The sequence below is a fragment of the Chiloscyllium punctatum genome, chromosome 1 (assembly GCF_047496795.1).
Source record: "Chiloscyllium punctatum isolate Juve2018m chromosome 1, sChiPun1.3, whole genome shotgun sequence".
NCBI classification, from domain to species: Eukaryota; Metazoa; Chordata; class Chondrichthyes; order Orectolobiformes; family Hemiscylliidae; genus Chiloscyllium; species Chiloscyllium punctatum.
The window spans coordinates 92,182,814-92,195,332 of NC_092739.1; the positions used below are offsets into that span (position 1 = coordinate 92,182,814).

The 12,519-nt window shown below is 40.5% G+C and overlaps 1 protein-coding gene across 3 annotated transcripts in view; it reads right to left on the minus strand.

The window, feature by feature from the left end:
• Positions 1-362: 362 nt before the first annotated feature.
• Positions 363-12,519, minus strand: part of kif2a (kinesin family member 2a) — a 147,918-nt gene continuing 135,761 nt past the window's right edge. For all 3 annotated transcript variants that reach the window (XM_072571007.1, XM_072570998.1, XM_072570989.1), the window contains 2 exons: positions 7,871-8,006; positions 363-2,466 (listed from right to left, as the gene is read on the minus strand). In XM_072571007.1, the coding sequence (XP_072427108.1) occupies positions 2,381-2,466; positions 7,871-8,006 (222 nt within the window). In that variant the 3' untranslated portion in view covers positions 363-2,380. The remainder of the gene's footprint in view (positions 2,467-7,870; positions 8,007-12,519) is intronic.

Below are 12,519 nucleotides of genomic sequence, written 5' to 3' on the forward strand. Positions count from 1 at the left end.
GAGATCACTATGTTAGGACTGCCAGGAAGTCAGTTCCCCCAGCTCTGTCAATGCACACAGACCTAAATACTGTCGTACCCCAGGGGGAGGGGTGGCATAAATCAACAAAAGAAATGTAACAGCTACATATATAGAAAAGGCAGGAATGTAAAACAATGATTAAAATGCTTACTGAATTTCCCTTTCAATTTGTAGTTCTGTATTAGTTTTAAATGACATTTGTCACTAATACAAAGATGACTGAGATTTAAAATTTCCACAAATATTAAAATAAGGAAAAACAAAACAATTGACTTACTATGTTACTTTGAAGAAAGTTAATAGAAGCATTCAGTGTTACAGAAACATATTAAAAACAAAAAAATATTTCAAAACCATGCATCCATTTCTAGCTTCCTTTAATTGTTTTGGTATTTTACAAAAGGCTACTTAGAAACTCAAGAGCAAAACATCACAAAATGTCTTTTAAAAAGTAAATCTTATACACAACCTTTCACTATTCCAAATGACTAAATAAAATGATTGAAAGTAAAATATAATGCTTCAAATTATCAGAATATTACATTGGGTGTCTAGCTGCCAAGATCCATGTTTTCAATTGTTGTTAAGTTACGATCTCTCCTGAGTTAAAACAAATTGAAGACTAAAATGTTAATGCATTTTTTTGGAATGCCTACTAGTTCCAGTTAATTTATCACAATTAGCATGTTATTCTAGCAAAGCCCTCCAAATTTATTATTTCTTGTTTTTCTAAACAATATTTCAATGTGGTTCATGTATGAATTATGTGACATTCTGATTGCGTTCAATGAAGACATTCATACACATTTTACATGAATTGGAAGGATGCTGCATTAAACTTAACTTTCACATTCAGACATTTTACTGATGTTTGCAGGAGGTAAACCAGCAAGATGAACGGATTGAAACTTTGCATTGTCAGTGTACAAATGAGATATGAACAACTTGTAGTTACAAATGAGAAATAATCAACTTGTACATTGTTACCTAGCTGAAATTAAATCATACCAATACAATGGTTTACATCGTTTTAATACTACTTTTCAAATACAAATTTAAATGAACTTTGAGGAAAATGTTGTTATACATAACTGATGAGGTCCTCAACAAAAAATGTTCTACAGGATTCAAAAAAAGATGTAGGGAAAGCATACTGATGTTTTCTTAAAAAACCTTGTTTTCCAGTGATGTCTCCACTGCTCAGCTGAACAGCATGAAGCACCAGCACTGTAAACTATTCCACACTCATTTGTAAGCTGAGTTACCAGTGTACTAAAACAGGTGTTTTAATACATTAGTAACCATCATTAAAGTCGACATTGTAATTAATCCTTTTACTAAAAGTAAACGTTCAAAATCTTGAAATAGGAGGAAACTCCGTAACTGAGTCCCAGTTTTAAGATTTACCTAGAGCATGTCCTGACATTGCTTGAAATACAACCTCTCCCAAAAGTAAATTTAACTTTATTTTCAGTACTCTGTATAGCTGTTAAACTGAGATGCTAGGAAGCACTTCATTTAAAAAAAAATCAGCATATACCTTGACTTAATTGATAAATTATGTAAGTGGAATGTCAAGCTCCATTTGTGTACCATTTCAGGACATTTCAAGACTAACTGACATTTTAAATACATTGATAATATGGCACTTATTTTTAAAGATAATAGAACAAATTAGACAAAGGATGGCTCAAACACACAACTAAAACAGAAAAATACATGGCACAATAAATTAATTCACACAGAAAACAAGGAATGCATTTTTATTAAGTAACATCAGTCCCTAATATTGAGACACTTGTTGGTTTGGGAAAAAATCAGCCTTGTGGAAGGCATAGAGAAAACAAGTTGATCAATTAATCAGTCTGGTGTATGAGAGTTACTTCACACCACAAGTGGGTTGTGCATGCATACAAACACACTTCAAAACTAAACAGCCAGCTATGATAACAAAATGTAACCACATCAATTAAAATATAAAATAAAAAATACAGAGTATCTAAAAGCGTAATCTCCATAGTTATTTTGACAGTTATTTTAAAAAAAAAGTTGGCAAGAATTTTCTTTCCAAAGCTTTTCGGCAAAGCCCAAAACTTTTCAATGAAGTACTTAATATTAAGTCCTAACCCTGTGAATTTGTGCTGTTGGATTAGAAGCATTTGTTTAATAGTAATACCATGGGAGTGAGTTCAGAAGAAAACTTATTCAAGTCAAATAATAGAAAGTTTCAATTGATGTAGTTCCAAAAGTTCTCATCATTCCAGTGATTGGGTTCTGATGACCACAGCATGACATTAGTAAGGAAGTTTCAGTAATAAGGATTTAGTGAATCAGTTAATCCTTAGCATGTGTCTGTCATTTAAATAGCTCGTGGCCGTTTGGGATTGATCTGCTTACTAGCCTGTTCTTCCTCTTGAAGAGCTGTACGGAAGGCTTTTACTTTATCTGTAAAAACAGAAGGTAAGTTTGTAACATGCTGTACGGAAGAACTAATTTTTTCACCAACTAAAAAGTAAAAAATTATCCCAATTTGTGTTCAGTAATGTACAAAGGAGAAACCTCTCAAGATTTATATGAAATGATGAAACTAACCTTGAATTAGAGTAATTATTTGTTTTGCTCACTGTATAAGGTAGCTTTGTAATACTGAATGATTAAAAGGAGTAATAACAGATAGTGAACCCCTTATCAAATGCAAATAAAAATTTGCAAAGCGATTTTGTTCATTTCTATGAAGACTAGAAATTATAGTGTTCCAAAATTCTACCTTAATTGCTCATTGCTTTAACCAGCTAAAGCATATTTGTGAACATTTGTTCTATTTGTTCATAAAATGTAAACATCACTTGCAAATCTACCATTTGTTTATGCATTACTGCCCTCAAAAAGATGATGGAAAATAATCTTGTATCACTGTAGCCCACATAATGAAGGTACTTCCACAATGCTTTTAGGGAGAGAGTTGCAAGGTTTTGAGCCAATGATAATGAAGAAATGACAAAACACTTTCATATCAGGGCAGAGAACCATAGGAGTTAAACTTGGAAATGATGCTCCCTTGGTCCTTCTAAACGTTAAGCGGCTATTAGTCTGCAAGGTGGTATTAGAATCATAGAGATGTACGGCATGAAAACAGACCCTTCAGTCCAACTCATCCATGCTGACCATATATCCTAACCTAATCTAGTCCTATTTGCCAGCACTTGGCCTATCTCACCATAAACCTTTCCTATTCATAAACCCACCCAGATGCCTCTTACATGTTGCAATTGTACCAGTCTCCACCACTTCCTCTGGCAGCTCATTCCATACATGCACCACCCTCTGCGTGAAAAAGTTGCCCCTTAGGTTCCCTTAAATTTTTCCCCTCTCAGCCAAAACCTCTGCCCTCTAGTTCTGGACTCCCCTGCCTTGTCTATCTGTCCTGTCCGTACCCCTCAGATTTTATTGAAGATACCTTCGTGAGTTTGGTCTGTAATTGATATGACATGCTGAAGTTAAAGGGAATGGATGTTAAGATGCTAGATGGGGTGCAAATTAAGCAAGTTGGTTTGCCCTACACTGTTTTTTGTTGGATCTGTACTTATCCAATACACTCTCTGACTTGTGCTATGTAGATGCAAAGAAAGCTTCAGGAAGTCACAGTTTCACCAGAATTCCCAATTTCTAGCTGATTGTGCTGTATTTCATTATATGGCTAGTCAACAGTAGCCCCGAGGATGTTGATGGCACGGGAATTAGATGGCAGTGATGCTGAATATTATGTGGAGGTGTAGATCATTGGAGGCACTTGTGTGATGTGAATGTTACTTGCCACTTTTCAGACCAAATATAAATGATGTCCAAGTTTTGCTGTATTCTGGCATTGACAAAGGTGATAACATCGCTGGACTAATAACTAAGAAAAAAAACATTGAGTTTTTGATTTCAGATTCCCAGCGCTCAGAAAATAATAGGCCTGGCAGCATATGTGAACAGAGGAACAGTTGACTTTTCCATCTTCAAACGAAAGGTCATATTGGACTCAAAATATTAACCTCACAGATGCTGCCAAACCTGAAGAGTATCTTCAGCACTTCCTGTTTTTATAATCCCAGACTAATGTCCTGAAGACATGGCTTCAAATCCCACCATAAAAGAAGATAAAATTTGCATTTAATAAAAAAAATCTGGAATTAAAAATGCTTAGTCTAATTACTAAAAATCGCACAACACCAGGTTATAGTCCAACATGTTTACTTGGAAGCACTTCTTGTTTCAGCAGCAGGAAGAGCGGGAATTTAGAATAGTGGAAATGGCAGTTGAATGTTCCTCCTACAGAAAGTGGAGGTAAGGGTCACCACCAATGTCCCTGCTAACTGCATCTGCAGGAAGTGCATCCAACTCCACCTCCTCAAAAACCGCATTAGGGAGCTGGAGCTGGCTGAACTTCGGACCATTTGGGAGGCAGAGGAGGTTATTGAAAGGTGTTACAGGGAGGTAGTCACATCGCAGGTGCAAGAAAAAGGCAGATAGGTTACCATCAGGGGACGGAAAGGGAACCAGGAAGAAGTGGAGGCTACCCTTGTGGTTGTTCCCCTCAACCGTTTTGAATGCTGTTGGGGGGTACGACTTACCAGGGGTAAGACATGGGGCACAGGTCTCTGGCACAGAGTCTGTCCCTGTTGATCAGAAGGGAAGGGGAAGAGGAGCAGAGCATTAGTCATTGGGGACTCCATAGTTAGGGGGACAGATAGGAGGTTCTGTGGGAATGAGAGAGACTCACAGTTGGTGTGTTGCCTCCCAGGTGCCGGGCGGCGGGGGGGTGGAGTGTGGTATGTGTGTGTGTGTGTGTGTGTGTGTGTGTGTGTGTGTGTGTGTGTGTGTGTGTGTGTGTGTGTGTGTGTGTTGCAGCCCCAAGTTGTGGTCCACATAGGTAGGAAAAGGGATGGAGATTTAAGGCAGACATTCAGGGAGCTGCAGTGGAAGTGTAGTGCTAGAACAGAGTTGTTATCTCTGGTTTGTTACCCGTGCCACGCGCTAATGAGATGAGGAACATGGAGAAAGAGAAGTTGAACATGTGACGATAGAGATGGCGCAGGAAGGAGGGACTCAGATACCTGGATAACTGGGGTGCATTCGGGGTAGGTGGGACCTCTACAATCAGGATTGTCTACACCTGAACCAGAGGGGTACCAATATTCTTGGATGGGGATAATTTACTAATGCTCTTCAGAAGGGTTTAAACTAATTCAGCAGGGGGATGGGAACCTAAATTGTAGTTCCAGTGTCCAGGAATTTGAGAGCAGTGAGGTCAGAAATGAGATTTAAAGATCACAAGAGTTCACTGTCAAGCAAGAAGTTGGGCTATTGCATGCCCTTGATAAGCAGGGAAAACGTGGTCAAGCAAGGGAGCTGTGGTTTACTAAAGAAGTTGAATCTCTTGTCAAGAGGAAGAAGGCGGCATATGGCAAGGGTGAGACATGAAGGCTCAATTAGGGCATTTGAGAGTTAAAAGCTAGCCTGGAAAGACCGAAAGAGAGAACTAAGAAGAGCCAGGAGGAGACGTGAGAAGTCTTGGCAGGTAGGATCAAGGATAACCCTGAAGCTATGTCAGGAATAATGACTACAGAAAGATTCGGGTCAATCAAGGATAGTAGTGGGAAGTTGTGCGTGAAGTCTGAGGAAATAAGAGAGGCACTAAATGAATAATTTTTGTCAGTACTCACACTGGAAAAAGACAATGTTGTTGAGGAGAATACTGAGCTACAGGCTGTTAGACTAGATGGGATTGAGGTTCACAAGGAGGAGGTGTTAGCAATTCTGGCAAGTATGAAAATAGATAAGTCCCCTGGGCTGGATGGGGTTTATCCTGGGATTCTCGGGGAAGCTAAGGAAGGAGATTGCACAGCCTTTGACTTTGATCTTTAAGTCACCACTGTCTACAGGAATAATGCCAGAAGACTGGAGGATTGCAAATGTTGTTCCCTTGTTCAAGAAGGGGAGTAGAGACAACCCTGGTAATTTTAGAAAAGTGCAGCTTATTTCGATTGTGGGTAAAATGTTGTAAAAAGGTTATAAGAGATAGGATTTATAATCATCTAGAGAGAAATAAGTTGATTCGGGACAGTCAACACAATTTTGTGAAGGATACGTCGTGCCTGACAAACCTTATTGAGTTCTTTAAGATGGTGACCAAACAGGTGGATGAGGGTAAAGAGGCTGATGTGGTGTATATGGATTACAGTAAGGCATTTGAAAAGGTTCCCCACGGTAGCCTATTGCACAAAATACGGAAGCATGGTGATTTAGTGGTTTGGATCAGAAATTGGCTAGCTGAGAGAAGACAGAGGGAAATACTCATCTTGGAGTTCATTTACTACTGGTGTACTGCAAGGATGTGTTTTGAGGCCACTGTGTTTGTAATTTTTATAAATGACCTCTATGAGGGCATTGAAGGAGGAGTTCATAAATTTGCAGATGACACAAAGGTTGGTGGAGTTGTGAACAGTGCGGAAGGATGTTGCCGGTTACAGAGGGACATAGATAAGCTACAGAGCTGGGCTAAGAGGTGACAAATGGAATTTAATGCAGATGAGTGTGAGGTGATTCACTTTGGAAGGAGCAACAGGAATACAGAGTACTAGGCTAATGGTAAGATTATTGGTAGTGTTGATGATTAGAGATGTTTCAGTGTCCGTGTACATAGATCCCTGAAAGTTGCCACCCAGGTTGATAGGGCTGTTAAGAAGGCATAGGGTGAGTCAGCTTTTATTTCCAGAGAGATTGAGTTTCAGAGCCACGAGATCAAGCTGCAGCTATACAAAACTCTGGTGCGTCTGCACTTGAATTATTGCATACAGTTCCGGTCACTGCATTATTAGGAAGGATGTGGAAATTTTAGAAAGGGTGCAGCCGAGATTTACTAGGACGTTGCCTGGTATGGAGGGAAGGTCTTATGAGGAAAGGCTGAGGGACTGGAGGCTGTTTTCGTAAGACAGAAGGTGAGTGATAGCTTAATAGAAACATAAGATAATCAGAGGGTTAGATAGGGTGGACAGTGAGAGCCTTTTTCCTCAGATAGCGATGGCTAGCATGAGAGGGCAGAGCTTTAAATTTAGGGGTGACAGATGTCGGAGATAGTTTCTTTACTCAGTAGTAGGGGCGTAGAACGCACTGCCTGCAACAGTTGTAGACTCGCCAACTTTAAGGACATTTAGATGGTCATTGAATAAACAAATGGATGAAAATGGAATAGTGAAGAAAAGATAGGCTTCAGATTCGTTTCACAGGTCAGCGCAACAGAGTGCCGAACGGCCTGTACAGCGTTGTGATGTTCTATAACCTGGTGTTGTGTGATTTCTAACTTTGTCCACCCCAGTCCAACACCAGCTGTCCAACAACATAGTCGAATTGGGACCATGTACCACTATCAACTGTCATAAAAAACATCTGGTGCATTAATATCTTTTAGGGAAGAAAATCTGCCAACTTTACCTGGTCTGACTCTAAATCCAAAACAACATGGTTGACTGTTAAATGTTTGGGCAATCAGACACAGGCAATAAATGCTGGCCAAGTCATCAACAAATAAAAATAATGTTAACTGTGTTTCTCGGTGCCTGTCAGCAGTGATCCAGTGTCTTCAAAACCAATTTCAAAAAGACAGAATTTTATCTTTCTGCTCAACACTTTGCAGCTTGTTGATTGTCATGTATTCTCCCAGTAACACAGCACACTGTCAACTAAGTACATAAAAATTATATTAGAATACCTTTTATTTCAATTTAATATAGTAGTTGGTGACCACTCTTCCTAGATATAGTCTTTATATACTGATTGATTGTGAATTACATTTCTTTAAACCTACCTCTCAGTTCAGTTAGAATCTCAACCTTCTGATCTAAAATAGCCTCGAGCTGTGTGGAGTACGCATCCACATCATAATCCACTTCTTCAGTCATTTCCAAAAGTGCTTTTTCATCCTCTAGCCACCGAATAGATTCCTGTAAATACAAAACCAAATCAATGTTGAGACAACACAATAAATACTTATCAACAAGTCCATGCTTACTAATCTTCAAAGCCCTGAAGCAGATATTTCAGAACAGTCATGTGCTTGAGCTGGTTCATGTTGTTAATTCTGTTATGGACTAAACCAAACCCACACAAAACATGTCAAGAGGATAGCCTGGACATAAACTTTTTCTTATTTTAAATATAAATGCCAGGCGTTGGGTTCCGGATGCAATTCGATTGGTCACATATCAGGCTTGAAGCACAACACACTTTATTCATGCACAATGGTAAAGTATTAGCAAAAGAAAGAAGAATTGGAATAACAACTATTGGAAAACTTTAACTTTAACTTAGATTATTTAGCTACTAAACAGCAACGTTTCCAATAAAGTAACATCCCATAAATTCAGTGAAATAGATAGTCTCATGTGTAATTCTCCAATCCAGGAGGAAAGAATAATCAAGAGCAAAACTTAGAGAAAATTCAAGCATTTTGTTGTAGAGGTGAGAGATGTATTGTAGCTTTCAAACTGATAGCTAAAGTAAAAGCCTGGTTCTGTCGGGGCCTGACCCCACTCATTCCTGCTGCTTCTAATGCTCCAAGTTTAAAAAGAACCCAAGGTCTCAAGCTGTTTATTGGCTTTGAACAGACTGTTCACCACCACTGTCCTCTCTTCATAAAGAGAAATGAGGGGGAAAAAAACCCTCTTCAAGCCATAGTCACAATCCTTAAATAAAATAATTCAATTTATTCAAACAATCCAAACGTAATTTGACATGTCACAACTCGCCACAAGCAGTATCACACAAAACTGGGTTCACAGGATGAAGTGACTTATTAGCATATATTATATCTAGCAGGCTGCTACAAGAATCAATAGTTAGGCTGCAGCTATTTACAGGACAAACCGTTACAAAGCCCACTGGAAAGTTTGCAGAAGGCAAATCTCTGTGCAGCCTTCTGCCACGCACTCCTGAACTAGCCCTAATTTTATGTAGGGAGGCTCACCTGCCCTCCACTAAAGAAAGACCCTTAGGTGATCAACACAGCTAAACTGAAGTTGACAAGAGGACAGAGTAGGAAGACCAGCAAGTCATCATACTCAGGCCTCAGGTAGAAAGGCTGTTCCCTAAGGAGTCTGCTTTTCACATTAAGCATATTACTTCACCGATTATAAACCAACATCACCTTCCCCCAATGCATCTCAACCCAATCCCCTAGCCTAGGTAATAACTCCATGGCACATATAGAACATTACAGCACAGTAGAGGCCCTTCGGCCCTCGATGGTTTCACAGGTCGGTGCAACAATCTGAAGTCCATCTAACCTACACTATTCCTTTATCATCTATAGGTTTATCCAATGGCCATTTAAATGCCCTTAACGTTGGCGAGTCCACTGTTGTTGCAGGCAGGGCATTCCATGCCCTTACTACTGAGTAAAGCACCTACCTCTGACATCTGTCCTATATCTCTCTATCACCCTCCAATTTAAAGCTATGTCCCCTCGTGCTAGCCATCACCATCAGAGGGAAAAGCCTCTCACTGTCCACCCTATCTAACCTTCTGATCATCTTTGTATGTCTCTATTAAATCACTTCTCAACCTTCTTCTCTCATAACAAACGAATCCTGCTTATAATGTATTTCACTGGTCAAATGCAATGCATTGAGCTTGGTGAAGATTAGTGGTAAAGTAAGCTGTGAAGTGGACACAAAGATGCAGCAATAAAAAAAGGTTAATTAAATCTGCTTTAAGAAATGGCAGTGAGCAATTCTCTTGAACTGCCCCAGTCTGTATGGTGTAGTACACGATCAGTTGTAAAGTAGGGTTTTGCTGTGGAGTTTAAAAATAACACACTCTTGATTTTAATGAATGAAAGAGCAAGATTGCAGAGATGAGTGGCATGTTCCTATTTCCAATGTTACAGGGGAAAAGAGGAACACAGAAACAGGAGTAGGCCATTCAGTCCCTTGAACCTGTTCCATGATTCAATGAGATTATGGCTAATCTGTTGCCTAACTCCTAAATCGATCATTCAATAAAATTTAAAGCCTGTGCTGGCCAATTTGTCACTGCTCTTGTATTTTCCATCATGATAACCACCATATTGGTAATGGGATTCTTGTTTGTGCCAAAAATTTCAACTGGCTAAAGTAGTGTTTGAAATCAGTTTAAAAAAAATGTACATGTAAGCACTGAGCAGAGATTCTTTTCCCTACTGAGAGTTTCTGTTTAACCTGAATTGTTTTTGGTGACATAAACTCCTTAAGTTTTAAGATAGCTATGAATAAGGAAAAGCCAGGACCTTATGGAAAGTTCGTAAATTGGGGAAGAGCACATTACAATCAATATTAGGGAAGAGCGAGGGAGTGTTAATTGGGAGGAGCTGTTATCAGGCACTGTCCACCCTATCTAACCCTCTGATTATCTTATATGTCTCAATTAGGTCACCTCTCAACTTTCTTTCCTCCAACAAACAGTCTCAGTTCCCTCAGCCTTTCCTTGTAAAGCCTTCCTTCCATACCAGGTAAAAACAATGACTGCAGATGCTGGAAACCAGAGTCTAGTCTGGAAAAACACAGCAGTTCAGGCAGCATCCGAGAAGCAGTAAAATTGACGTTTCGGGCAAAAGCCCTTCATCAGGAGTACAGGCAGAGAGCCTGATGGGTGGAGAGATAAGCTAGAGGAGGGTAGGGGTGGGGAGAAAGTAGCATAGAGTACAATAGGTGAGTGGGGGAGGGGATAAAGGTGATAGGTGGAAAAGAAGATAGGCAGGTAGGACAAGTCATGGGGACAGTGCTGAGCTGGAAGTTTAGAACTAGGGTGAGGTGGGGGAAGGGGAAATGAGAAAACTGTTGAAGTCCACATTGATGCCCTGGGGATGAAGTGTTCCGAGGCAGAAGATGAGGCATTCTTCCTCCAGGCATCTGGTGGTGAGGGAGCGGCAGTGAAGGAGGCCCAGGACCTCCATGTCCTTGGCAGAGTGGGAGGGGGAGTTGAAATGTTGGGCCACGGGGCGGTGTGGTTGATTGGTGCGGGTGTCCCAGAGATGTTCCCTAAGGCACTCTGCTAGGAGGCATCCAGTCTCCCCAATGTAGAGGAGACCGCATCGGGAGCAATGGATACAATAAATGATATTGGTGGATGTGCAGGTAAAACTTTGATGGATGTGAAAGGCTCCTTTAGGGCCTTGGATGGAGGTGAGGGAGGTGGTGTGGGAGCGGGTTTTGCAATTCCTGCGGTGGCAGGGGAAGGTGCCAGGATGGGAGGGTGGGTTTTGTGGGGGGGGGGGAACATGACCAAGTAGTCACGGAGGGAATGGAACGGTGTTTGTGGAAGGCGGAAAGGGGGGTGGGGGGGAAGGAGGGAAATATAACCCTGGTGGTGGAGTCAGTTTGGAGGTGGCGGAAATGTCGGCGGATGATTTGGTTCAATAAACACCAACACACCATATGCCTTCTGAACCACCATCAATCTGGGTGGTAACTTTTGGGGATTTATGCACCTGGACACAGATCTCTCTGTGCATCTACACTGCCAAGAATTTTACCATTAGCCCAGTACTCTGCATTCCTGTACTTCTTCCAAAGTGAACTACCTCACACTTTTCCACATTAAACTGCCACTTCTTTTCCCAGCTCTGCATCTTATCTATGTCCCTCTGTAACCAGCAACATCCTTCCGCACTATCCACAACTCTGCCAACCTTAAGTGTCACCTGCAAATTTACTAACCCATCATTCTACACACACATCCAGATCATTTATAAAAATGACAAACAGCAGTGGCCCCAAAACAGATCCCTGCAGCATACCACTGGTAACTGAACTCCAGGATGAACATTTCCCATCAACCACCACACTGTCTTCTTTCAGCTAGCCAATTTCTGATCCAAACCACTAAATCACCTTCAATTCAGAAATTCCACATTTTGTGCAATAGCCTACCATGTGGAACCTTATCAAATGCCTTACTGAAGTCCATATGCACCACATCAACCATTTTACCTTCATCCACCTGTTTTGTCACTTTCATGGAGAACTCAATAAGGTTAGTGAGGCATGACCTACCCTTCACAAAACCGTGTTGACTATCCCTAATCAAATTATTCCTTTCCAAATGATTATAAATCCTACCTCTTAGAAGGTTTTCCAACATCTTACCCACAACCAAAGTATAGCTCATTGACCTAAATTACCAGGTTTGTCCCAACTCCCATTCTTAAACAAGGGAACCCCACTTGCTATCCTCCAGTCTTCTGGCACTGCTCCTGTCGGCAATGATGACAAAGATCAAAGCCAAAGGCTCTGCAATCTCCACCCTGGCTTCCCAGAGAATCCGAGAATAAACCCCAACCGGCACAGGTATATTTTCAGATATTCCAAAATAGCTAAAACGTCCTCTTAGTCATCTGCAATCCCATTTAATCTTGGAGCCTGTATCTCCATATTCTCACTAACATTTCATCAGTATTCAGATTGGAAAAAGGCAAAGTAT